At 42.5% G+C, this 27,795-nt stretch overlaps 1 protein-coding gene across 1 annotated transcript; it reads right to left on the bottom strand.

Moving 5' to 3' along the window:
• On the bottom strand, window positions 1-27,795 carry LOC134597182 (pleckstrin homology domain-containing family A member 3-like). The gene is made up of 8 exons (XM_063444813.1): window positions 27,665-27,795; window positions 12,636-12,752; window positions 11,998-12,153; window positions 10,803-10,930; window positions 5,025-5,195; window positions 2,033-2,076; window positions 900-1,059; window positions 1-785 (listed from the first exon to the last, which is right to left on the bottom strand). Exons 1-7 carry the CDS (start codon window positions 27,702-27,704, stop codon window positions 903-905), a joined length of 813 nt encoding a protein of 270 aa, XP_063300883.1. The 5' UTR covers window positions 27,705-27,795; the 3' UTR covers window positions 1-785; window positions 900-902.

The raw sequence follows: 27,795 nt of genomic DNA, 5'->3' as shown, positions 1-27,795 counted from the left end.
TTAACATAAAAATATACAAAAGTAGATTTCTTTTTATTCTGAAAATGTATATTACATGTCCCCTGTCCAAAATAAAATACAAAATAACAACAACCTAACATAACATCTGGTATGTAGAAATATCACAAAAATCAGGCATTGAAAAGGGTATCAAAAAGAGAGTATGAAATGAATATATAATTATGAATTAAAGAAGTCAGGTAGGTTGTAATTTGCAGTAAACAACATATGCAATGGTCCATTAAAGGACCATTGTGTAGCCTCACTTGCCAGGTGTTCTGATTAATACATACCATTCAGGTGACAATTTATTAGTTACACAAAATAGCTAAACTATTATCTTACAGGAATTCAATATATAAAGCATGCAGACATGGAAAAGAAGTTACTGACAATGTGTAGCCTTCCCTTACTCCTTTTTAGATATTACTTCCACAGAGGGGGTCCAGCATGTGTTTTGGATGCACTGTTCAATCTCCTTACCAAATGATTTGACAATGGCTGTCCACCACAGGATGCAATAATACACAGCTTGATGACCACATAACAAAATGTCTTGCCTGGTCATGTATTTTCATAAGTTTTAAGATAATGGGAGCTTTGGTGACCAGTTTAAGAAAATGTACATTTAGATGGCAACTGACCCAGTTAAGAGAGATCTTTGGGGACCAACTACATACCAAGGTGGTACACAAACCTAAAATGTTTGTTAGTCACTACTGGTTTCCTTGTCCTTTTATCACTTTGAAGAGGTTGATTCTGGTTACTTGGGTCACGAGATCAATCTATAGGCAGAAGAGAGAGGTATCACAAATAGAGACATGTGACAAAGACATTAATACAATGACATTGAGATTGTTTTGCTCCCACTGTCATAGAAAATCAACAGAAGTTCTTACATGTTAAGCTGCATGGTTTGCTGGCACAGGGTGGTCTTTGTTTGAACCATTACTGGCGGGTGGAGAGTGATGCATATCCCATGTACGTGAGCGGACGGCCATTTCCTCCAGGTTCCACAGGACAGTATCTCCATCTCCTTTATGTGGGGACGGTGTACTCCTAAATAATAAAAGGCATGTCAATGTCATGAATGCACTTGAGTAGATTCATGTCAAATACAAGCAATTCATTCATGATACTTTGAGGTCATTGTAGGCTAAGCTTTCTTTACATAATGGTTCTCTGAAGTGGAGGCAAAATAGTCTTAAAGTGATAGTTACACAGTTAAGATTAGTATTTAGACAGTGAAATGCATTCTGATTTGCTTTAGTCCACCACAATGATTTTACAAAAAACAATGACTAAAATATGGGTTAAAGTACAGCTTGTCAGTGTTTGACAGTTTTACATATAATATAAAATCTGTACTGGAACCAAAATTCATATACAATTGAATACCTGGTTGCAGATCCTTAGCATTCAATAACTACCTGAACTCACCACCAGCCAGTGGATATTTGCATTGTTGATGCTCTGCCAATATCTAGCATTATTACCTGTTTGTTCTGGGGGCATTTTACCATTCAGGAAGTGAAACATGCTCAGTTAGAATCTGGTAAAGTGATAACATTTACAATTAAGAACATTCCACATGCTGCACAGGACCCAAAGTAGTACTGTCCAACTGGTGGCCTGCAGGCTGTATGTATGTCACTTTAAACGTAATAACATTTTAAATTAAGACAGTGGCTTGATGCCGCTACACTTATTGGACAAGTTTCAGCAACAATCCCTTAAAGTACAACTTCATCTAGCCTTTTTTATGAATGGGGAGCTCCTGATTAGCTTAGAGCTTCAGGTATCCTCTCCAAGGTCCCTACCCGATGCTACTAGATTTCAAAGATAAGAAGAAGGTTATGGTGCAAAGAGTGTTCCTTTAAGAGTTAGTATTTGCAGGTTACCTGCTTCTGCTGTATATGAACTTTTTTTTATTAAGTTCAAACTTCAAAGTAGAGAATTGTAATTCTATTTTGACCATCTAAATGTATTTGGAACTATTACTTCAAACCTGTAAAGATTAATTCTCACTTACTTTGCGGAGTTCTGGACTGCTGAGTGACTGAGTGATCGTTGTACCTGAAACAAGAGACACCATTATAAATAAATTATAAAAGAGTGCACAGAGAACTATGACAAATATCTTTTTCTCACCCATAAACTCTTATTTGAAAGCTACTGAAGGTAATGAGTTAGTCAATAAAAGAAAGTCTGCAACTTTATTCTACATAATTAGCTCCATTTGGTGACAACATGTGTATATGAGGAAAGTTTAGATAGTAATGCCACATCAAATATAATTTTCATTGAGCAGATATATAATATGCATTGTGAGTATATACATAAAAGCACTATCACTTTAATTGTTTACTTTTGACACCGATTTTTGTTTTTTAAATTGCATTTATCACATTTGTGACAGTAGTCACCATCTTTGGGGATGGTAGACAGACACTATGTGTGGGTCCCCAGATTCCGTTTGTGTTTTGGTCCCCCTGTGCCCATTATTGGTGCAGGGTTTGTTGAATGTATTGCTTGTCTGTGCCTCTCCCCCTTTTTCCTGTCCTATTGTTTCCCCAGCAGGGCGTTCTCCCAGGGATATTGCCAGACCAGTTTGAACTAGCAGCCCAGTCTCTCCTCAACCTCCCATCAGCCTTTGCTATTGTCTGACCCCACCCTTCCTTGTACTATAGTGCTCTTATCAACCTATTGTATGTAAATGAGGCTGTTGGGGGCTGGAAATACACGTGCTATGTCCATTAAAGTTAGTTGTTGTTTTAACCTTCACCAAGTGTCGTCTGGTGTTTGGTCAAGGGTTAAAAAGGCCCTCCGTGATCCCAGTCAAGCCACAGCGACTGGGTTTGAAGTGCTCCAGGGTCCCTGATAGCTACGAGGAAGCAGACTTGGTGGAGGTTACAATATTATTTTTGCATTATAGAAACAGAAACATATGTTTCAGCCCAATTTCCTAAATACACTTCTTAATCCATGACCTTATCTTATAGCTAGGACAGCCTTATGCCTATCCCAATCATGTTTAAAGTAGCCCTTATAGTGCCAGGAAAACAAACCTGTTTTCCTGGCACTAGATGGTTATTAGGTCTCCCTCCTCCCCCCCCCCCACCCCCTCTTCGTGGCCGCCCTACCGCCGGGGTGAAGGGGTTAAAACCCCTTCAGCCACTTACCTTAATCCAGCACCAGTGACCTCTCCTCCCCCTGCCGACGTCAGCTCCCGAGTGGAGCCGATTGCACATGCGCGGCCAGAGCCTTGCGTGCATTCAAACCGCCCATAGGAAAGCATTACTCAATGCTTTCCTATTGGGAACTGAACTCATGCTGCGTGATTTCAATGCGATTTTCACACTGAGAATCGCGGAAGCGGCCTCTAGTGGCTGTCAGGGAGACAGCCACTAAAGGCTGGATTAAACCTGCAATGTAAACATTCCTGCACCATTCCTGCAAGATGCATGTTCCAGGTGTGCCCCCATTTTTCACAATGATCTTAAAATAGATTCATTAAATACACTTCAGCCTATTTAGCATTAGCACTTTTTGATTTGTCTCCCACGTAGGAATTAGTTTAGGACCCACAAATGGGGTACTCTGAAGTAGTGGTTGGCTTAACACAACATAGACATATGGTGAAACTAAATCCCCATATTTGTTTGCTGAGATAGGCTATTTTAACCCCTTAAGGACACATGACATGTCATGATTCCCTTTTATTCCAGAAGTTTGGTCCTTAAGGGGTTAAGTAGCTTTGTTGAAATTAGAAATGTATTTTATGAGTGTGCTGTTCCTTAATCTGTATTATGTATACATTTTGGTCACTATGGCAGCACCATTCCTGCAAGATGCATGTTCCAGGTGTGCCCCATATTTCTTTTTATTCTAGGTAAAGTAGTCTGAAACAACTTGAGTTCACGTGGTTACCTGGTACTGCTCAGGTGATAGCTCAGTTTTATTAGCAGAGAACAGGTAATCGTATATAGCAAGATGGCTATGTATCTATATTTGTGGTTATTAAGGAACACTGAATGCTAGATTTTGTCCATTATAATTTTAATGTTTTAAATATATAAAGCATTGAAAAGATATGCAAAACAATAAATAATAAGAATACTCATATTTAAAGTGCCTTTACTTACTGCAAAACCGCAAGCAATGCATATGTAGCGAGTGGTTATCAAACCAGGAAGTGACTATAGCACTGCTGAGCTTATCCCATACACAGTGCTCTACGGACAATGCAAGGGTATCTCAGAGTTGCTGTCCAGTATTACATCACATTATTTTTTGCAACATTTTTAGCAAGAAAAGGCAAGACTGCAGGTTCTGCAGGAGGGGAAGAAAGGATAGACTTTGGGAGCATTACTAAAGACAATTATTACAATAAAACCACTTAAGATAATGAACTGTAACATACCATCTACATATTTGAAATTATATACATGCAATCATGGTGCCTCCTTCGATTGTAAAATGAGATCAGTGGATTATTTTCCCATTGTAATGAAATATATGAAAAACACTTTCATTAAGATTTGAGCCAACATCCTATGGTTATATAGAATATTATATATGATGGGCACCTGCTTAGTACTATTTATGTGCCTATTTCAATCAACAGCAAAGCACTATATTACCATAGTGAGTCAGTTTTGATTTAGACGTTTGACCCAGACTCCTGGATTGTTGGGAAATTTGTCAAGTAATACAAAAACAAACCACACAGGTTACTAAACTACACTGAAAACTGTAAATGAAACTGAAATGTATGTGTGCGAGTATGGCTATTTAAAACAAAAATTTGCAATTGGTTTCGATTCACAACAATTCCATGTTCCTTTTAGCATTTTTACATAATTAGTTCAGATACATGTACCGTATATGACTAGAGGGGTTACTCTAAAACTAGCCATGCCATAATCATAATCAAACCCTTGGTATTCCAAGAGTGTCATTGGCACACAAAGCTTTCCAATATCAAAGTATGACATGGTCCACATCATGTATAGATAGAATACCTTTCGGGCCTGTGGCAGTTTAGTTCCAACAACATCTTCTGGCAGGACTGGCAAGGTGGGTAGGTGCTTCAGTGATTCCCGATTGGAATTGACGTACTTTATACACTCATCTAGCGTAGAACATATGCATGTGCACGTTCCATTCAGTATGTTGCAGGCAGCGTTTAGTTTCTGAAAAAAACACCAACATTGTTAATGCTTTCCCTGCACCTCGTATCATTAGTCAGTCAACAGATTTTCTCTGTAGTAAACCGATTCATTATCTCCTAAACAGCATAGCGCGAGCATGATTGATCTGCAGCCATATTTTCTGTATGAGCTCCTAAACCTACATACAGGTTCAGATATGCAAGTCATACAAGATAAGAAATAGGGGTAGACAGATTCCGACGGTTATTAAAGCCGATACTTATTATAATTGATATTGGTCTTATCAACTTACTCACTTCTCCCAGTCACTATCTCACATCGCTCCTCCCTGTGGAGCTCAGATGAGACAGTGAATAACCTACCGTAATGTATTGGGCTGGCTGGCTGACAGAGTCTGAGTGAACCCAGCATGTACTGGCTGCCTGTGAGTGATAGGAGTGTGTTTGCTGTCAGCATGTTCAGTTAACATTTTAAAAACGTTAACTGTACAGAATAATTGGCACTGGCTACCAGCAATCAGCCCGAAAGACAAACTAAAAATATGTGTTTGTATATGTTATCTTGGAAAATTATAGCATTCGATCTCTAATATGAAATACCGTATAACGTCCAATACTTTATATCCCCAATATTTCTGCAGTAAACCCTTAAGAGATACGTTACAGTGAAGATGTGATAATTTGAAAGAGGACACGGCTCACAATAAAAGAACCATCACTACTGCTATTCACCAGCTTTCTTTGTTGGAGGGACATGGAAGCTGGGCAGAAAATGAGCAACAGGCCAGCAATCCAGCAGATTTTTTTGTAGCCCCAGCTCAATACACAGATCTATACAAAGAGCATGGGTATGGTACAATCGGCATAGATGATGAAAGGATGAGGAATACATAGTATGGAGAGAAAATGCAAGGAAATGACAAACTGAGGGAGCTCTAGTACCATTACTGATGGCATACTGGAAGAATAGTGTCACTAAATGGACAGAGGGGACAATTTAAAGATACTCTATAGTCACCAAAACAACTTTACCTTAATGAAGCAGTTTTGGTGTATAGATCATGCCCCTGCAGTCTCACTGCTCAATTATCTGCCATTTAGGAGTTAAATCACTTTTATGCAGCCCTAGCCACACCTCCCCTGGCTGTGACTGACACAGCCTGCATGAAAACAAACTGGTTACATTGGTTTTTATCTCCAGTTCTGCCAATTCATTGTAGTTTTGCTCCGTGGAACTAAATCCAAGTAGCAGTGGCCAGGCCTAAGAACCAGCCTGCACAGATTTGTAAATGAGCTGCAATACAAATCATGGTGAAGTTTGTCATTGATAATCTGTGCTGGGAAAGAAGTGGATGGCTTGCAGTAGCTGCAGATACTAAATCTGTAGCTACTGTAAGCCAATATCTCATGTACCCCCCCCCCCCCCCCAAGAAACATGAAAATCAAATTGCATGTATATTTTCTTTGTGGGTATATAACTAAATTATTGTTTCCCCTCATTTAAATTCACCAATAAAAGTATTTATATAGGTAATAGAAGGAAGAATCCATTATCATACACTTAAAAGAATAGGATTGTCTTAAAATTTGCCCTTTAGCTAGCCTGACTATAAAACCTTGTATTACCACATTCCATATAGTTTTAATGTATGCACAGATCTTTATAATACTGGAGTATCCAGTTTCTTCTCTAAAATATTTTCTCTTTACAAACCTCTGTTGATGCATATCTCTTGTTTCAACTTTAATAAACTTAGTTCAGAGGCCAAGACACTACCAAAAATGAAATTCCAATATGTGTCTGCTACGTGGTGATTTCACTCTACTGACCAGAAGGACAATATATTAAAAAGTTCTAAATTATTTAGCATGGAAAGCCACAGTACATAATGAAGTCATAAAATAAATCAAAATATAAAAAAATCTTAGCAGTTGTATAGCAGCTGCATGATACATGTGTTCTATGCCAATTCTCAAGGTGCATACTCCTCGGCCAGAGCTCTGATTAAACCTTTGTTGATTTTGAGACATTAGTTTTTTTTTTTTCCCCCAAACACAGGTGGCTGATTTATTTATTGCTAACAAGAGTGTGTCTTTGTAAGATAAAATCAGAACATATTTTGTTCTATAGTAATATCAAGGCTCAAAATTTCCTAGCCACTGGCAAGTGAACATTCAGCACTGGTGAGTAAAAATTAATCTATGGTATGTAAAAAAACCATTTAGGCTTTTAGCGTCCGACTTGAAATTTTGAGCCCAGGTAATGTACTTTTTAGATGGATACAAAAAAAATAAAAATGTTCCTGTGCACCAGTCATAGCATGCCAAACTTGAGCTAAAGTGAACAAAATATCATCTTTAAAATGTGTCAGTCAGATTAATAACAAATCTATAGAAGTTGTTTTTTTTGTTTTTTTTTTACTTGTACAGTTTTTTTTTTATCGAATATACATCCTAATATATTCAGCATACACTTCTCTTATAACATATTCATGATGAACATTTATTAAATGACAAACAGCTCAAGCTGTTTTTTAGGGTTGTTTTTTGACAATCATTTTTTTTATTGAGGTAAATTCTTGACAAACAGATTAGACAATATACAAAATGTCAAAGATCGATTATAAAAAGTTTGTACACATACAGAGAAGTAATAAACTAATTTTATAGGGGATATAGAAAAAGAGAGTTAAGACTTGTTATGTAAGCTGTGAGGATATGCACTGATTGGCTGTTACATAAGCCAGTATTGTCAGGTCATGACGAACTTCAATAGACGCTAAGTCATAATAGAAAGTAAGCAAAACGCATGAAAAAAATAAAATAAAAAGGGACATCAGTCAGAATGTCCTGAGGAACTATCAGACTCCTTGTCGATAGGTATTTTTATGCTACAGCAGAAGAGATTTGGTAAGGACCTTCTGTCTCCCAGTCATCCTACCCATTCCAAGTCCCTCAAGACAGCTCTAACTGGCCCCCAAGCTTGCCTACAAGTTGGAGTATTTCTAGCGTCATGAACTGTGCCCGATATTAGGTCATATGAAGGGTGTCATCCGCCCATTGAGGTATCACAGTGTTTCCATCAGCATTTCTAGACCCTCAGGGAGTGGAAGCCGTGCAAGTGGCGATATCCACTTAGTGCCTGCTGAATTAAGATAGTCAGTACCTTTTGACTAGCGCATGCATTCACCACTCTTGCAGTTGATGGGACCAGTGGGGCCCTCTCCATTATCCAGCTAAGTAAACTGGGTTGTAGAGGTGAGGCATGCCATATTATAGTAGACTTGCTCTTGCTGCCAGTGTTTTCCAAAATGCTGAGCAAATACTGTGGCAAACGTGCCTATGCCACGAGCTCCTGGAGGAGCCTGTTAGCTAGCCTCCTGCCCCAGGACTATTGGCCATTTACAAAGACCCTGTTCAGGAGTTAAATCTCCCCAACTGCCATTAGTAGCTTGCTCTGGGTGCCCCTGGCTCAGCACTTTCCCTTCATGCTTTGAAATCTACCAGGAGAGTGCTTTTTAGAGGGAATGTGCCTGAGACTAAGGGGAACAAACGCTAAGAGCCAGCCGGCGCACCCAATATTGCAGCTGCAGGAGCTCCCGAAAGTTGACCAGCAAAAGCACCAAACCCCCTGAAACTGTTTTGGGCATAGGACAACGTGTGCGGCAAGTCAGAACTTTAACACTGTGGCGTTTCCCCTACACTGCATGTATCTGAGCACTATTTGGAGAACTTGGGACCAGTGGTGTATCCTGGTTTTGTGCTGCCCTAGGCAGGACAAAACTCAGATGCTCCCCCCCCCCCCACCCAACCCTTCCCCCCTGCCCCTCCTTCTAAATACACACACACTCACTGACAGATACACATACACTCACTAACAGACACACTCACACAGACACACACAGCTTGCTTACCTTTGGGAATGCTGGGGGAAGAGGGGGTGGTTCTCCCTCTCCCTGGGGTCTAGTGGGCGGTCTGTCAGGCGGCGCTGGCGAGGGAGCACTGATTAGTGAGTGCTCAGCTCCCTCGCGCGCCGCAGAGTGATGCCGGAATATGATGTCATATTCCGGCTCCCGGCATCACTCTGCGGCGCACAAAGGAGCTGAGCAGAGCACTCAGGTGAAAGTGCTCCTTTGCCAGCGCCGCCCAGAGCCCAGAGAATAGTAGGAGCACTACAAAGCAGGGAATCAGTGGTCTCCCCTGCCTCGAAGTGATCAGCAGGCTGCAGGTAATGCTGTCCAAAAAGGTGGCAGGGTGCCCTGCAGACGATTATAGGTTTGTTAGTTGCATAAAATGTCAGGATAACATGCTAATAGGGCTTACATTTTCATAGATCTTCTCCAGCATGCAACCTGCTTGATCAACAATCAGGCCCTGCCCTTCACCAAGTTTTTTCCCCACTATTAAATAAAAAGAATATTTAGATGTTATTTAACCCGTTCCTAGTGACTTGCTTTAAAAGTTTTCTAAAACTTGGTCATTGCACTCACACTCGTTCGGACAGAAGGGTCCGGTATACCTCAGTCCCACCGGCCACAATCATCTGGTGTGTAAAACAAAATAATTGTGGTTTAAATTGCATTTTTTTGGGCTTTTCTGCAGGCCTTTCTCAAGCTCGCTTAAGCTTGAGAAAGGTTCACACAATAGCTGCATTGCATATGGATGCTAACCTTTAGCCTGGTCATTATTCTCACACACGTTCCTTTTGTGGTTTCAATAGAAAATGAGCTCCTGGAGTTCAAGTAGTAAAAAACAACAAACTTTATTCTCCCCTTAGGAATTTAAAATCCAATGTCCATCCAATAATTCATGAACCGAGCCTTATCTAAGCAGGTGTCAGTGGGTCTACATGTTACGTTATTTTACATTTAATTTTATAAAGACCTTTTGTTGTTGTCTCATATTGTGAATTCACTTGCCCTAGTAAATTGGAATCTCACATGAAAGCCTCTGTCATTTTACCTGTATATTAGTGGTGCAAAGCTACCAAAAGCCATCCTAATGTGGTTCTAGCTAAACTAATTTGCCAGTTGAGTAAACACATTCCATTTTTGGGTGCATATTGCCTTTATGATAATTCATTAAGAACGTTGTTATTAAATGGAGTTTATGTACAAAACTGTGTAAAATCTCTTTGCATGGAAACGTCAAAGGGAATAACAAAGGGTAAACTATAGAGCAGGGTTTTCTTGTGTTTCTTTGAAATTTTAAGCAGGGGGTGAGATTATATACAATTTATCAGCTTGGTAATCCATTCATCAGCTGGAGCATTAGCTCAGTGGACACCTTCTTAAATCAGAATATAATAAATGCTAAAATAATTGTTAAAACTGTTTTGCATGGAAGAAAACAGGATGCTATACTTTACTCTGGGCAGAGAGTATTAGGTTGTGCCTGTTCCAACCAACAGGAAGTCCACAAAAAAAAAAAATACAAACAAATAAATAATAGCAAAATCAATCAATCAATTTTGGGTCCCTGTAATACAGTATAGTATAGACAATGTTTAAAGGATAGTAATACTAACTGTCATAAAAGAGTGTTATTCTCACTGGACTGAAAGGATTGTATAAGATATGTGTTAATACTTTGTACCCACGGTAGCCCCACAGAAGTCACGTTATGTTACCTCAATGTCTGGAGGAACGTCAGGACTGAATTTTCCTTGTATTTCTTCCACCTGCTGCTTAAGAACATCACAGAACAGGCGCATCTCTGACAGTTTCCGCCCCAGAGATTCTCTGTCGGAAGGGGTTTCTACAACAGGAAAATGCATCACTATGAGCAAAGCCGACAACATACAGTTTATATAAGAACAGCCATTATTTGCAGTGCTAACTGAGCCAGGGTACATTGACAAGGATCACAATTATTAGCATCTGTGAACTACACATAATCCTTTACAAGGAATGTGACCAGGAACATGCAGCTTTAGATCAATGTGGAAAAAAGATTATTCAATGATACTAAAATGTAGAAAAGTAACTGCTTCATAGAGAGAATCGCGGTCAATAAGGTTAAAGTAATTCAGAGATTTTGCAAACTCATTTCAATTTGTGCTATGCCTGCTATTGTCTAAATGACAAAAATAACAAGGTTTAGGTGAAGGATATATATATATAAATATAAATTTGTATATAGTCAAACTCAGTTCTATCTAAACCCAAACCCATTACATTTCTTACTTTATCTTTGTATTAGTCGATCTCCATTTTAAACATTTTTGATCCACCCTTTAACTCTGTTATCAGGGTAGATATCCCATGTGTTCAGATACTGCTGTGCGCACAGGTTGAGTCAAACTATAACTGTACAGCTATCAGACTACAAGAGAGATTTGAAATGTGTGTGCACTTAGTCATAATGTTTCCTCAACTATATAAAGTAATGATCGGGGTGCGGTGATAGAATTTGCTATAGCTAGACAATGATACCACTGCTTTGTACAGATTATCTATGCACATATATTGTACACACATTGACAATGTTTGTATAAATACTGCAGTATGGTACATTCTCACACCAATATTTTAGCCATACCAGTGATTTATCAGTTATATGGTAAAAGAGACCAAAGTATTTTGGCACTGAATAACCACACTGTTTCTATGTTTATTAAAATGTGTTTTAGAGCGAATTTGCTTGACGCACTCTATCATATATGATCGATTACTGCAGATATGCACGGAATGTAGTCTCTAACAAATGACAAATTTCAGTAATTAAATGATTTGACTACGCTATGCCAACAGTCACTTTTAGGGAAAAAAAGACAATGCGCTCCATGTGGATATATGCATGTCACACACAATATGCTCACTAACGTTTTGGTTTCTGGGTTGCACTGTCCCCTAGACAGGCTTTGGCAGATCCCAGTCCCACCAGCCATCTCTGCCGTTCAGCCACACTCTCTGCCCGCAAGTAGAAGCATTGTTCTCGTGGGATGATGAGGTCCATCCGGCAGCTGTCCGTGTTGTGCACTACATGGGAAGAGAAATGGCCATTTTATATATGGTTTGAGAAGCTTGAAGTAGAATAAAAAAAAAATATTGGTTTCGGGAGCATGCGTGAAAACAGAGGTAAAGAAGAAGTTCCTCTGAGCGGAGGTATAAAAGGAAAGGTGGCGGCACAGGAATCTTAACAAATCTCCTTAATGTCCTCAATGGCCAATCTGTGCCTTACAGGATGGAGGTGAGAATGATTTATCATGTTGTAATAGTAGAAACAATATTGTAAACCTGTGACCTTAAAACAATGTTCTATGGTTTGTCTTTTTATTAAATTAATCTGCAACTAAAACTATTTCCCATTTATGACTTTCAAAAATGTAATCAAATCCCAATGGCATATAGTGTTTAACCCCTTAAGGACACATGACGTGTGTGACACGTCAAGATTCCCTTTTATTCCAGAAGTTTGGTCCTTAAGGGGTTAAAACAGTGTTTACAAAAACAGATCTCACCTTGGATCTCACACACAGCCATTTTAATGCTGCCTTTGCTTGTTTTGCCAACATCCTCCTGGGTATCATAGTAAGACAGGATACCACTGTCCAGCACAAAGTAACGAGGCTGCCAGCCTGTTGGGGATTAAAAGAAAGGTAAATCATCATGTACACACCCACACATTTCAATATGACAAGAGTACAATGTACATAATTGCAGAATGTAAATAGATATGGCAGCAAGTGGAATAATTACAAAAAATGCAAAAACAACTTTTCAATTGTGTTCGTTTTAAATTGCTTTATTATTTAGGTTACACTTAACACAATTTAGAGGCTACTTTATCTCTACTTTGAAAGTCTCAGCAAACAGTTCCAGGCTGCAAGTTCTCGCATTGCAATGGACATGACCAGCACCTGTCCATGCAATAGAACTGCATGTAAATGATATGTGCAAGAAGATTCTTGTGATGATAGTGCACTATCTCCCATAAAGTCAGTGTCGGAAAGGCACTTCTGCAGGCTAGGCTATAGGACAGGATATTACAGGGTTACTACAATCACTATGACCAATTCAGGGTTTTGAAGTTGCCATGGTGATTGGAGTCTGTATGCACAGCATTTCAGAATAAAATAGTACACATGTAGAGTTATTCAGAAGTGATCAGGGAGGCATTAGCCATCCTGGGACATGATTTTGGGGTGCAGTGTGTCAATTCTGTGCATAATTCTTGAACAGATCTTCGCTCACTGGCTGAGAACACTTAGATGACGAGCTCAGCCAATAAATGAGCAGCAGGTTCAGCATCTTTCTTCTGCAGTTCTGAATAAGATGGACGACATTAACTCTGCTAGAGAGGAAGCTTGGTGCCCAGCAGGTAAGACGGTAAACCACTGCAAAATGCTTTGCCACATTATCGGGAAATGGAGCCAGGGAATCTCTAGCACCAGTCCAAGGACAGCAGTCTGTAGTGGTTATGCTAGGAGTACCCAAAGTAATTTTCTTTTTTTAGTTGTGCAATTACTGGTGTTATGTCACTTGTACTTTTTCAAAAACAATGTCTCACCCTGCACCCAAAAGACTTGGCTCTTGCACTCAGTGACACATACACTCACAATTATGCATGTGTAGCTGCTGGTTTCAACTATGCAAGGGAAAAGAAAAAAATGAGAAATGAGAAATAAGACTCTCTATTTAAAAAGGAGTGGTTCAAATCTCAGAAAAAACAAGGCCTCTGACTGTAAGCAAACATTGACTCTCACCCCCACCCAGAGATACTGACATGCAAGGGACTATGAAGGAAGAATGTGTCTACTGCAACAACCTTAATGGTAGCAAACAACCAATATTGTTATGTGTTTTAGGTTTTCATTAAAAATCTAAGCAAGACTTTTCAGCATTTCATAAAATAAAACTAGCAATACTATTGCTTATATAATGTTGTGACTATGGACGGTTTCTAAAATTGAAGTGAATATGGTGATGTTCTCACTGTGTTAATCCGCAAACCTTATTAATATGTGTAGATCGTTGTAAGGCAATACATTTTACTAAAGTCTTCTGTAGTTTAAAAGAACTGTCTACCCCCCAAACACATATCCCAATGATGTTGTGATGGGGGTTGAAATCTCAGATTCCCTAAAACCTTACAGAGATCTACTCAGTTTAACCTCAATGTTGTCCCAGGATGTCCGTATCAGGTTAACTTCAAAGTTGTGTGCCAGGATGTCCATCCACACTGACTCATTCTTCCTTTGCACAGCCGCCGTAATGATAAGGAAGGATTGGCTTGGGTGATGATGATAAGTTGAGAGCCTATCACTACAAATAACAATAGTTATAGGGATACTACAGCTTATTGTATTTGTTCTGGGGAGTAGAAACATTCCCATCATGCTTTAGTGCAGTGTTTACATTACAGCCTAGGGATACCTCCACTGACCACTCCTCAGATGGCTACTAGAGGTGCTTCCTGGGGCAGTGCTGCACAGTGTGCAACACTGCTATTTAGTGTCTCCATCTTCTGCATGGAAACACTGAATTTTCCTCATAGAGATGCATTAATTCAATGTATCTTATGAGGAGATGATGATTGGTCAGGGCTGTGTTTGGCTTGTGCTGGCTCTGCCCCCGATCTGCCTCCTGACAGTCTCAGCCAATTCAATGCTTTCCTATGTGAAAGCATTGTGATTGGCTCAAAACACAATTTCTGATGTCAGCCAAGCAGGCAGATCGGGGCAGAGCCAGCAGCATCAGGATAGATTAAAAATAAGATTTTTCTAGATTTAGGGGGGCAGATGGTGTTTACAGGTTTGTGTTCCTGACCCTACAGTGCTCCTTTAAATAGAGAGCTCCCAGGAACACCAGACCCCCATGACAACCTTTTCACAATTAAAGGGGAAACAAAAAATAAATAAAAATGTGGCAGTGTACATTAAAAAAAAAAAAATCATTAATGTATCATTAAAATACAGGCAAAATGATCTATTAGCCTGTTCTAATCTAAAAATAAGGGAATTATGAAAAAGGAAAAGAAAAAAAAAATGTTTACTCAACAGGTGTTATGGGATATGCATTCCATGAGGTCACCTGCCATCTCGAAGGCAGGTTTTAGCAAGAATAAGTAAGTGAAACTTTTTTAGAATTAAAAAAAAAAAAAATTCAATAAAAACCACACACACACACACACTTATGAAGACATAACATTGTACATTAAATTAATCTAGTTTATTGTTGTTTCCCGCCCACATAATGAAGTGTTTTTGGCACAAAGAGAAATGGCAACGTTAACATTTGGCCATATACATACCTCTGGTGGATTCACACAAACTGGCTCATAAATACAAAAACATTAAGCAACCCTCCCTCGCCCTGCACATACTCAGGAGGGAACTGGGAGGACTGGAAGCCATAGTGTCTGATGTCATCACAATGACGCCAAGACATCATAGATAGGCAATGCCAAATTACACTGCCCCACTGTCATATTGGCATATAAAGGCTGACGCCAAGCCAGCAGGTAACATCGCAACGTTATTTTTCCTGCTCCAACGTGTCCTGCTTCAAAATGAATGCTACAATGCTGCAGTGGCAGATCCGGGGGGGGGGGGCAACGGGGCCATTGTCCCCCTCCCCCCCTCCCCCCCCCGATGCTCTCTCCTGCAGGGCCGGTGCTATCCAAGCGCCGGCCCTGCTAAGTGCCTTCACAGACCGGAGGGGAGATCAAAGATATCCCTCCCCGGTGCGCAGGCACATTAGTGGCGACAGGGAGGGAGGAGGGAGAGGAGACCCGGGAGCTCTTTCCTGCAGCTGAGCTCCGCTGGGTCTCCTCTCGCGAGCACGGAGTGTTGCCGCGGTTACCACGGCAACGCTCCGTTCTCGCGAGAGTGAACTCTAGCCTGAGCTGCAGGTTTGAGTTCACTCCCACTAGAACCGCCAGGGATTCACCACGAGGACCACCAGGGATTTGAAATAATATCCCCCCCCCCTCCCTGGGCAAAGGTAAAAAGGGAGGGGGAATATAAAAAATATAAAATAATGTATTTTTAATCAATTAAAATTTTTGCTCTGCCCCCTCCAACTACACACACACACACACACACACACACACAATTCCCCCACAACCCCCCATACACACAGACTTATCCTCCACAAACACTGCACCCCCATACACACAGTGCTCCCCCATACACACACACACACTGCACCCCCCCCCACACACACACTGCACCCCCCCACACACACACACACTGCACCCCCCCACACACACACACTGCACCCCCCCCCCACACACACTGCACCCCATACAAATACTGCACCTCCACACACACACTGTATGGGGAGCACTGTGTGTATGGGGGAGTAGCGTGTGTGTGGGTGCAGTGTGTGTGGGGGTGCAAACACTGCACCCCCACACACATCTCCCACACACACACACAGTGCTCCCCATACAAACACTGCACCCCACACACACTTCTCCTCCATACACACACTGCTCCCCCATACACACAGTGCTCCCCCATACACACAGTGCTCCCCAAACAAACGCTGCACCCACACACACACACACACTGCACCCCCATAAACACACTTCCCCAACTGCACTCCCATACACACACTGCCCCCACTACACCCTCATACAAACACTGCCCCCACTACACCCTCATACAAACACTGGGCCCTTACACACACAGTCCTCCCACAGCACCCCACATATACACACTGCCTCCTACACACAGTGCTCCCACTGCACTCCCATAGACACACTGCCTCCCATCCACACACACACTCTGCACCCCTCACACACAGCCTCCCATACCCACCCTGCATCCCTCACACACTCAGTGCCTCCCATATACACACACACTACTGGAGGCCCTATCCCCTACTACAGCCCCTATCCTAGCAGACCCCAGGTAAATTGTCAAACTGTTCTTAAACAGTTTGACCATTTACTCTGGGAGGGCGCCACGGCACTCCTGGCACCAAAACCACTACAGAGATAGTGGTTATTGTGCCTGGATTGTTTATTTAAATAATCTATGAGTGCCCCTCCCGAGATAAGACTCTGGATCCGCCAGTGCAATGTTGTATAGCATTGCATCGAATAGAGGACTGACGCTGGCTTGAGTTGAGTAGCCAGATAATAGACAGGAAAATCTAATTGCTGTAAGCATTAATATATTTTCGCTGTTCCGGACATACCTAGGGAGCATATTCAATAGGGTAATGTCAATACTACAAGTTAAAGGGGATAAGGGCAGGAAAGTAGAAACAACCTCCAAAAAAGGTCAAGAAATGTAGACAAACTAATGAAATACCAAAAGGTGCCATAAATGAGCTACAGGATAGTTAATATCTCAAGGTAAAAAATACCAAAAGGTCAGACCCATAGTGTGGAATTACTGCTAAAGGCATGAACAGAACACAAAGTGTAAACTAGATATGACAATGCAACTGTACTACATCCCTCCAAATGTGGATGATATCTTAGCAGATACTGGCTAGCATTATTTAGGACAAGTCAAAGCATCCTGGATAATTAATCAACACCACATTGAAGGAAAGGAAAGCTGAATAACTGAAAATCATAGTCAATATGTGCAGAGTAAAAAATGGAAAAAAGGGGCGGGGCCGGACCGCCGAGCCGGCTGGTCGCATGCTAGACCAGCTCCTACAGCCTAGCCTTTAAACAGGTGATTTTAAGCATAATTCTTCGCAAAAACTTGCCGGCAACGGTGGCCCTTGGCGGGCAGAGAGCCCTGGGGCCCAGGGCGAGGCTGGCCCTACGGGCTACAGTCCCCTGGACGAGGAAACCTATCCGACCCTTTTTGAGGCCTACTCCAGAGGCGAGCGGGACGGACGGACGCTGCCCTGCCGCATACTGCTCGGGGCTTGGAGTCGGACCCGCGGGGATGCCGGCCCCGTTCCCCCCCCTATGGACCGGGGGGGTGATCCCGGTCCACACCTCTGAGACCCAACCTACCAAGCCAGCATCTTGAGTCTCCCACCCGCACTGCAGTCCACATGTCGGGCCCAAGATGGCCGCCAAGCTCCGACCTGCAAACAAGGGAAAGCACTTCCCGCTCAACCAGCTCACGTACGCCGAGACTAATGGTGGAGCACGGAACGCAGCAACACATACCCTGTACTATCCACCTCACCTGGGAGAAAAGGCTATTAAATCCACCAGGCGTATGGCAAAGCGACTTGTTCACCGGTGAGCCAGCCGTCGGACTCCATGAGAGGGGACCTGCAATGCGATACGACGCCATATACCACACACCGTGCAGAGTGAATCCCGACCGGGCCTACACAAACCCTAGAAAGTCGACCGGGCTCCCTCAAACCGGAAGGGAGAACCCTCAATCAAGCGGCAAAACAAGTCGTAAGAACGTACTCTCACCAGCTCCCGCGAAGGTACGAGCCTACAGAGACTTATCCTACTCCAGCACCCGTTAAGAACTGCTTAACCCTCTCTGGACACTCCACAGCTTAACCCAACGCCTGGAGACAAGCATCTGCGCCCCTGAAATGCTTCACCACACGCCGGATTAACCCATCCTGCAATTAAGTTGTTTGTCTTAAATTGTATACTTAATTGGGCCACTGGGCAATATTGTTTTGTCAGGGCAGGGGGGGGGGGGAAGAGACTCTAGGACACTCATGTCAATACTAGCGTGTAGCTAATCGCTTATTGTATTCGTAAACCTGCATGCTCTTACTATTCGTGATAAAACACTGAATCTACTACGCTTAGAAAGCATAGAGCCAAATAGACTGGCTAGAGAGTATTATACAACCCCCATACGTATAGTAGCAACACTAAGTAATATTCGTCTGTCAACTAGAATGCTAACATATACATAAATCGTCTAACTAAGCATGTTTAACAAACACAAAAATTTTGTGCAAGTTCCTTATGCCACTGTTTAACGCATCTGTAACCTTATGAAAATGAACGCTGTTGTGGCGTATGACAATAATCTGTAATCACCTGCACAACAAAAATAAAAAATTAAAAAAAAAAAAAAAAATGGAAAAAAATCCAACTTGTTTAGTAACATCCCCCAGAGGGTACCAAAAAATGCACCAAATGACTTAGACAGAACATTAAAAACGTGAAACCCTTAAAGTCAGAAAGGCTCAATGTGGGAAGTAATACGTGATCACTATTTCAGACAATACCATAAAAGTGTCTGTCTGGTAGTATATGGGAGCTTAAAGAGAAATGACAGAATTTATGTAATCACTGTTACCAAACATTGTGCCTGCCAATAGAACGATGAAGATATTCTTACTGAATTAAAAGAATACTCCAAGCACCATACCCACTCCATCACGCTAGTGGAGACAAGAAGTGACACCCGGCAGTACCCAAGTAAGATGTCAAACCGTTATAAAATCGTTTGACTATTTAGGATGGGAGGGCACTCCTGGTAAGATAATCAGTACAGTGTGCTGTAGAGGTTATGGTGCTCCTAGTGTTCCTTTAAGTCCTCTTCAAAACAGCATGCACTATGTATTCTGCAAAACAAAACAACCAATTCATTGGCAATGGTATTAACCATGGATATCTCCAGGATCCATCCTATAACACAAGAATCAGCTAAATTGAGAAGATAATCAAATTGTAGTATAAAGCACTAATTTCTCTGAAATTTACACCACTATAACGTGATATAGGAAACTATCACTTTAATTTCAACTTTTTTATTTTTTTTATTTACCATATTCCTGGTGGTGGGATCTTACATAAAGGTACCTCACAAATACATATCTGTTTAAGGAAAACTATAGGATTCCAGCGCCGATGTCCCTCGGCGCAAGTTCAGGCTCCATCTCCACTCCTCCTCTCCCGATGGAGGGAACCTAATGTGTATGTGTGGCGAGTGCCACGATCTCATTAGAACTTCCGCCACAGAAAAGCATTGAATAGTGCTTTTCTGTGGGGTTTTGGGCAACATTGGATGTCCTCTTGCACACCTTGAGGACGTCCAGCGTCAGTTAGATGACCAAAAGTAGCCTAACCACCCGGAAGTCCCTCTAGTAGCTGTCTCATTAAAGTGGTATAGGTGCAGTGGCACAGTAACCGTAACCCTGCAACTGTAATTATTATTTTTTTTGTAGTTAACATTTTTCAATTTCAATGCAATTACTGACTTGGAAAATAGAAATGACACTTGAACTGAATACCTGCATGGTGACAGGTATATTCTATATTACATTATTAGTGGATTACACCAATAACAGAAGTAGATCAAAGTGGTCTACAACTTATCTTATGTCTCGGAGCGTCTCATTATGGACGCTGTGAGACCTTCCCACAGGATGTAAAATGTCAGCATTATGGCAACTAATGATTTGCAAAATACCACAAATCCAAGTAACCTTTCATTTACACTTCAAGCACATTGTTCAAAAGTTAGAAATCTTATAATTCTCACCTCATTGAAATTAGACATTGTGGTCGGATACCATATCAAAAAAAATAAGGAAAAACAACAACACATAACTTGTAAAGGAAGTGAATGGCGCTTAACACTGCAGGGAAAAGGCAGTGATTATAGTGCCAGAAGTGCACACGGAGCGTGAGTAGTTAAACTATACTTACTGGGGTCTGCCATACATCAGTCATCTGCTTTAATTGAGCTGTAATTAACCCCCGAGAAGGGCCAGCTTACTGGCACATAGCAACTACAGAGCGATCGAATTTAGCAGTAAATTTGGTTTTGGTTTCCCCACATGAATATTTAACTTTAATAGTTATTTCACAGGCCTTGTGGATCCTACTACATCAAAGCCCCTGTAGTTTTATTTTATTGATTGCGCAGAGTACAGCAATACAGCTCATGTATACCTTAGCCAGGTTTTTGAAGGAATTTAAAAAGCCAAATAATAGACACGCTTCTTTGCTTGTTTCCAAGAGATCTTATATGGTAAGTAGTGATGTACCGAACTGTTCGCCAGCGAATAGTTCCCGGCGAACATAGCGTGTTCGCGTTCGCCACGGCGGGCGAACACATGCGCGGTTCGATCCGCACCCTATACGTCATCATTGAGCAAACTTTGACCCTGTGCCTCACGGTCAGCAGACACATTCCAGCAAATTAGCAGCAGATCCTCCCTTCCAGACCCTCCCACCTCCTGTACAGCATCCATTTTAGATTCATTCTGAAGCTGCATTCTTAGATAGAGGAGGGAAAGTGTAGCTGCTGCTGATTAGATAGGGAAATTGATAGCTAGGCTAGGGTATTCAGTGTCCACTACAGTCCTGAAGAACTAATCGGATCTCTGCTGTAAGAACAGCACCCCAAAAAGCCCTTTTTAGGGCTAGAACATCAGTCTGCTTTTTTTCCCCCTAATTGCAGTTGCCTGCCTGCCAGCTTCTGTGTCAGGCTCACAGTGGATACTGTGCCCACTTGCCCAGTGCCACCACTCATATCTGGTGTCACAATAGCTTAAGCTTGACATTTAAAAAGAAAAAACTTTTTTCACTGTTATAGATTGAATAGCAGTTAGTGGTCTTCAAGCGGGTGTCAGGCCTTCAGCGTGTACTCTGCCAACCTCAGCAAGTGCATTTGCCACTCATATCTGGTGTGACTATAGCTTGCCTTTAAAAACAAAAAAAGTTTTTCACTGTAAGCTAATAGCAGTTAGTTGTCTGCAAGCGTCTGGGTGTCAGGCCTTCAGTGTGTACTCTGCCAACCTCAGCAAGTGCACTTTGCCACTCATATCTGGTGTCACTATAGCGGGCATTTAAAAACAAAAAACTTTTTTCACTGTTGATTGTCTGCAAGCGTCTGGGTGTCAGGCCTTCAGCGTGTACTCTGCCAACCTCTGCAAGTGCAAATTGCCACTCATATCTGGTCTACGTCTCAGGCAGGCAGCATTACACACATGGACGTATGGTGTGATGATGATGATGTACCCGCTGCTGCTTCCTTTGCTGAGTTGTCAGATACAAGTGAAGCGGTTGATGATGACGATGCGTCCATGGATGTCACGTGGGTGCTCGCTCGGCAAGAAGAAGAACAGGGCGAAAGTTCAGATGGGGAGACAGAGAGGAGGAGGAGACGAGTTGAAAGCAGGGGGAGGTCGTCGCAAGGAGCTAGTGGCACAGTCAGACAGCATGCATCGGCACCCGGGGTCAGCCCGACAGCACGCCAATCAACGCATGCTGTGTCCACCACCAGAATGCCGTCATTGCAGAGCTCAGCAGTGTGGCATTTTTTTTTGTGTGTCTGCCTGTGACAACAGCGATGCCATTTGCAACCTGTGCCAAAAGAAACTGAGTCGTGGGAAGTCCAACACCCACCTAGGTACAATTGCTTTGCGTAGGCACATGATCGCACATCACAAACGCCTATGGGATCAACACATGAGTACAAGCAGCACACAAACTCAAAGCCGCCATCCTCCTCCTGGTCCAGCATCTTCAGCCACGTCAACCACTGCTGTCCTCCTTGCCCCCTCTCAACCATCCGCCACTCCGTCTCTCGCCTTGAGCAGTTCCCGCTCATCTGCCCACAGTAAGGTGTCTGTCAAGGACATGCTTGAGTGTAAGAAGCCAATGTCACAAAGTCACCCCCTTGCCCAGCGTCTGACAGTTGGCTTGTCCGAACTATTAACCCGCCAGCATTTTTCGTTGATATGCATTTTTATTTCTTCTTAGATAACAAAAAAATTTAGACGACATTGGCAGGGCTATTCACTTGTGTGATCTGTCATGAATTGTAATTTGAATGTTAATTTGAACTGTGGGGCACAAGAACTTGAATAGAAAACATATTTAAGCCAACTATGTTTTCACTAAGCTTAGTGAATAACCAACATTAACGAGTCGGATTAAACGCACTCTGCACTCGAGGTATGATCTGTTTAAATGACCCCACTCTGGGCCCTAAATGGTAAAATGTTTCACATGGGCATACGAAAGGTACACATGGCAATTAAAATCAGAAAATATGTAAAACATTTTTAGATATACTGGAAATTAGTACACCAATACGATTAAGCACGTTGATTAACAAAATAAAGAAATGTAAATCTATCAAAGCGGCTTGAGAAAATATATGTTTAAAAAGATACAAAAATATCAAAATCTGCTTATAAAAAATAAATACTGCCTTAAAATTCAAAATGCAAGTATGAATATTAGCACACACAAGCTATCTACCAAATGTGAAAACTATTATTTAGCTTTTCTGGCAACTAAAACTAACATACTACAGAGTTTACTATATTCAGTGCAATATCTAAAGGAAGTACTGGTTAAGAAATTCCATGCAAAACTAGCAAAGTTTTAAAAAATGTATTAAGTCGGTTGTTTTCTTTTTATCTGGTGAATAAAATGTTTCTACATTAGATCACACAGCTATTTGTCGTCTTCAAAAAATTCTTCTTGTGGTTTTGTCTTTCTGTACTTTCAGGATTCATGTTTGCACGTTTTTTTTCAGAATTTGCCAGAAATCTATTTTTGAAGTTGTTCCCCTCCTCTTGACACGATCAATGACCTGAGAGTCTCCATAAGCAGGGTTGACCTGTTAGTCACGTTTTACATTCAAGTTGCACATGATGTCCCGGCAAGGTTTCTAGGGACAAATGTTGGAGCCTCGGCGTTGCCCCAATATGGAGGGAGCGTGGAGTTTGTTGGAGGCTTCGATGTGAGTAGCAAGTCCGGGGGGAGACCCAGTTGCCCCAGGATTCCCTCTGCCTCTTGCATGTTGCGTACGGTATGCCTGACGTACGCATGGCGACTTCTCGCTTCAGTAGTTAGGACACGCCCCCCTAGCCCGCCAGCTTTTACCATACAAGGTGGTGGAGTCTGAGGCGTTCAAAAAATTTTGTAGCTATTGGGACACCGCAGTGGAAGGTACCCGGACGTTATTTCTTTTCACAAAAGGCAGTCCCCAACCTGTACTCGATTGTGCAAAAGGAAGTAATGGCATGTCTGGCACACAGTGTTGGGGCAAGGGTCCATCTGACCACTGATACCTGGTCTGCAAAGCATGGTCAGGGCAGGTATATCACCTACACTGCGCATTGGGTAAACCTGCTGACGGCTGCCAAGCATGGAATGCGTGGCTCTGCAGAGGAGTTGGTGACACCGCCACGACTTGCAGGCAGGCCTGCTGCCACCTCCTCTACTCCTCCTACTCCATCCTCTTCCATAACCTCCTCGGCTGAGTCCTCTTCTGCTGCTGCGTCTTGCTCCACATCAACGGCACCCCCCCAGCTCCCCAGGTACTATTCCACATCCTTATTCTGCTCTGTGTCAGTGTGTATCAGGGGCTCTGAGGACAGGTGTCAATCCATATCTGCCAAGTGATCCTATGTAGGGGAAACAGTCTCTATTCTGCTCTGTGGCAGTGTGTATCATGGTCCCTGAGGACAGGTGTCAATCCATATCTGCCAAGTGACCCTATGTAGGGGGAACAGTCTCTATTCTGCTCTGTGGCAGTGTGTATCAGGGATCCTTAGGATAGGTGTCAATCCATATCTGCCAAGTGACCCTATGTAGGGGGAACAGTCCCTATTCTGTTCTGTGTCAGTGTGTATCAGGGATCCTTAGGATAGGTGTCAATCCATATCTGCCAAGTGACCCTATGTAGGAGGGGCAGTCCCTATTCTGCTCTGTGTCAGTGTGTATCAGGGTCCCTGAGGACAGGTGTCAATCCATATCTGCCAAGTGACCCTATGTAGGGGGAACAGTCTCTATTCTGCTCTGTGTCAGTGTGTATCCGTGATCCTTAAGATAGGTGTCAATCCATATCTACCAAGTGACCCTATGTAGGGGGAACAGTCCCTATTCTGCTCTGTGTCAGTGTGCATCAGGGATCCTTAGGATAGGTGTCAATCCATATCTGCCAAGTGACCCTATGTAGGAGGGACAGTCCATATTCTGCTCTGTGTGAGGAGGAGGAACGGGAAATGAGTAGCTCGGCATCCAACCTTGTGCAAATGGGGTCTTTCATGCTGTCGTGCCTGTTGAGGGACCCTCGTATAAAAAGGCTGAAGGAGAACGACCTGTACTGGGTGTCCACGCTACTAGACCCCTGGTATAAGCAGACAGTGGCGGAAATGTTACCTAATTACAAGTCGGAAAGGATGCAGCATTTGCAAAATAAATTAAAAAGTATGCTTTACACAGCGTATAGGGGTGATGTCACAGCACAACGGGAATCTAACAGGGGAAGAGGTGAAAGTCATCCTCCTCCTCCCACGCCATATCTGCCAAGTGACCCTATGTAGGGGGAACAGTCCCTATTCTGCTCTGTGTCAGTGTGTATCAGGGATCCTTAGGACAGGTGTCAATCCATATCTGCCAAGTGACCCTATGTAGGGGGAACAGTCCCTATTCTGCTCTGTGTCAGTGTGTATCAGGGTCTCGGAGGACAGGTGTCAATCCATATGTCAAGGTGTCAATATGTCATATGTCAGGTGTCAATCCATTGTGATTTAGGAATGTTAGGTGATTTCTGCCCTTTATGGATTAAAACCAGACTCTGCATCAACTGTGTAATTTTCCATGGGAGTTTTGCCATGGATCCCCCTCCGGCATGCCACAGTCCAGGTGTTAGTCCCCTTGAAACAACTTTTCCATCACTTTTGTGGCCAGAGAGAGTCCCTGTGGGTTTTAAAATTCGCCTGCCCATTGAAGTCACCCTTCGCGAACGTTTGCGGAAGTTCCCGTTCGCGAACCGAAAATTTCATGTTCGCGACATCACTAATGGTAAAGTGACACTATCTGACCAATGTCATACTTTGCTTCTCTTTCTAAACCTAGCTATTACGATCAATTGATTGATCGCTTTGCCTTAAAGGAATGCTTTAAGGCAAAAAAAAAAAAAAAAAAGTACTTTTACTTAAAGGGACACTGTAGGCACCCAGAACACTTCTGCCCATTGGAGTGGTCTGGGTGCCTTGCTCCTCTCCCCTTAGCCCTGTTAGTCAAAACACTGCCGCTAGATGGTACTTCTGTGTTCTTTGAGCATAAAAAGTGTTTTAAATGACGTTCGACTTCCCCACGCTCTGCATGAGGACGTCGAGCGTTGTCGTAATCACCATAGGAAAGCATTGAACATGTTTTTCCCCTTATCCCTTCTGCTGCTTAAAAAACAACAACAAAAAAGGAGGATTTAGAGTTACCTTGGGGCCTGTTTACTTACCTGAAGGTTGCCCTTATCCAATACTCTGGCGTCATGTCATTATTGGGGGTAACGGGAATGTAATCTAGTCAGCAGTCAAGCATGTGCGGCCAAACTCCACTCTATGCCAATTAGATGACAACGTTTTCAGCTGCAGGGTGAATATGGTGGTGGAGGGGACAAGGCAATTCAGATCACTTTATCGAAATGAAATGGTCTGGGCACCTATAATGTCCCTGTAACGTACAGATTCACTGTGACTGGCTTCCAGGGTAATCAGCCAGCCTGGAAGCCCAGTCACTACGACTAAAGCAGTTAAAGCATGCCTCCTGGCAGTTGAGCATCAGCTGTCAATCTCATTATTCAGGCTTTGAAAAACCTCCACATTACTATTTGATGCCTTTTTAGACAGACTTCAAGAAAAGCCTGTTCTCACTAATCCTTGCAAGACCGGATTTGTAACGGCACTGTTAAATGAGTGTAATAACATCTAACAGAAAGCACATTTAAAAGCAATCATACAAGGTACAGCGACTGTCACAAAGTGCATACATGGCAGCGCTGTACCCGGCCACCACGAAGCAGTCAAAAGACATACTTTTTAAGTCTTCTTCTTGTCAGATGCTATGTGATCAATATTGTGACGATTAACATTTATACCTTAAGACACAAGTAATATACTGATTGGGAAATAGCAGAAAAAGGGTTTAGACTCAGGGCAGCGTGAATATCCATAATAAGCCAATAACAAGGTAGACATAAAGTAAACAGGATTAAAAAAAATTAATTAAAAAAATTAAAAACCCATAAATTCAAATATAATTAAATATCTATGGAAGTCCAGTGATGGGTCAAAGTTTTTAATGGTAAAATATTGCTTCCCCTAAAGCACAGACTTGTTTCCTTTATCACATGCATGCACTGCTAACTTACCTACATACAGCACACCCACCTACCCCCACAGCCTGCCCTGGGTAATTGTATGCATTGATAACTTACCTACATACAGCACACCCACATACCCCCACAGACCTAGCACACAGCCTGCCCTGGGTAATTGTATGCATTGATAACTTACCTTCATACAGCACACCCACCTACCCCCATAGACCTAGCACACAGCCTGCCCTGGGTAATTGTATGCATTGATAACTTACCTTCATACAGCACACCCACCTACCCCCATAGACCTAGCACACAGCCTGCCCTGGGTAATTGTATGCATTGATAACTTACCTTCATACAGCACACCCACCTACCCCCATAGACCTAGTACACAGCCTGCCCTGGGTCCCTCTGTGTGCACTCTCCCAGTGCCAGGCTGGTTATGGTGCTGAACACACTGTCAGTCCAGGCTGGGCTCCTGCCATGCCATCGGTGGTGGGTAAGGTACCAACCTGACAGGTAATTCGTCCACTTGTGTAGGAACCCTTCCATGCCAACAGCTGCCTCAGAGCCCCGCCCCCTGTCGGACAGCTGGCAATCAGCAGAGGAGTTAGTCCATTGCTTCCAGTTACAGGACTTAGGG

Source organism: Pelobates fuscus, chromosome 1, assembly GCF_036172605.1.
Source record: "Pelobates fuscus isolate aPelFus1 chromosome 1, aPelFus1.pri, whole genome shotgun sequence".
Classification (NCBI taxonomy): Eukaryota; Metazoa; Chordata; class Amphibia; order Anura; family Pelobatidae; genus Pelobates; species Pelobates fuscus.
This window is presented reverse-complemented; position numbering and strand designations above follow the sequence as displayed.

Bases quoted from the DNA above. Each gene is read 5' to 3' on its own strand.
- LOC134597182 (XM_063444813.1), bottom strand. From the start codon at position 27,704: ATGGAAGGGTTCCTACACAAGTGGACGAATTACCTGTCAG. The intron at 12,753-27,664 runs GTTGGTACCTTA...AATCCCCAACAG, and splicing joins GTGGACGAATTACCTGTCAG to GCTGGCAGCCTCGTTACTTT. The intron at 10,931-11,997 runs GTTAGTGAGCAT...TTCCTGTTGTAG, and splicing joins TGCAACCCAGAAACCAAAAC to AAACCCCTTCCGACAGAGAA.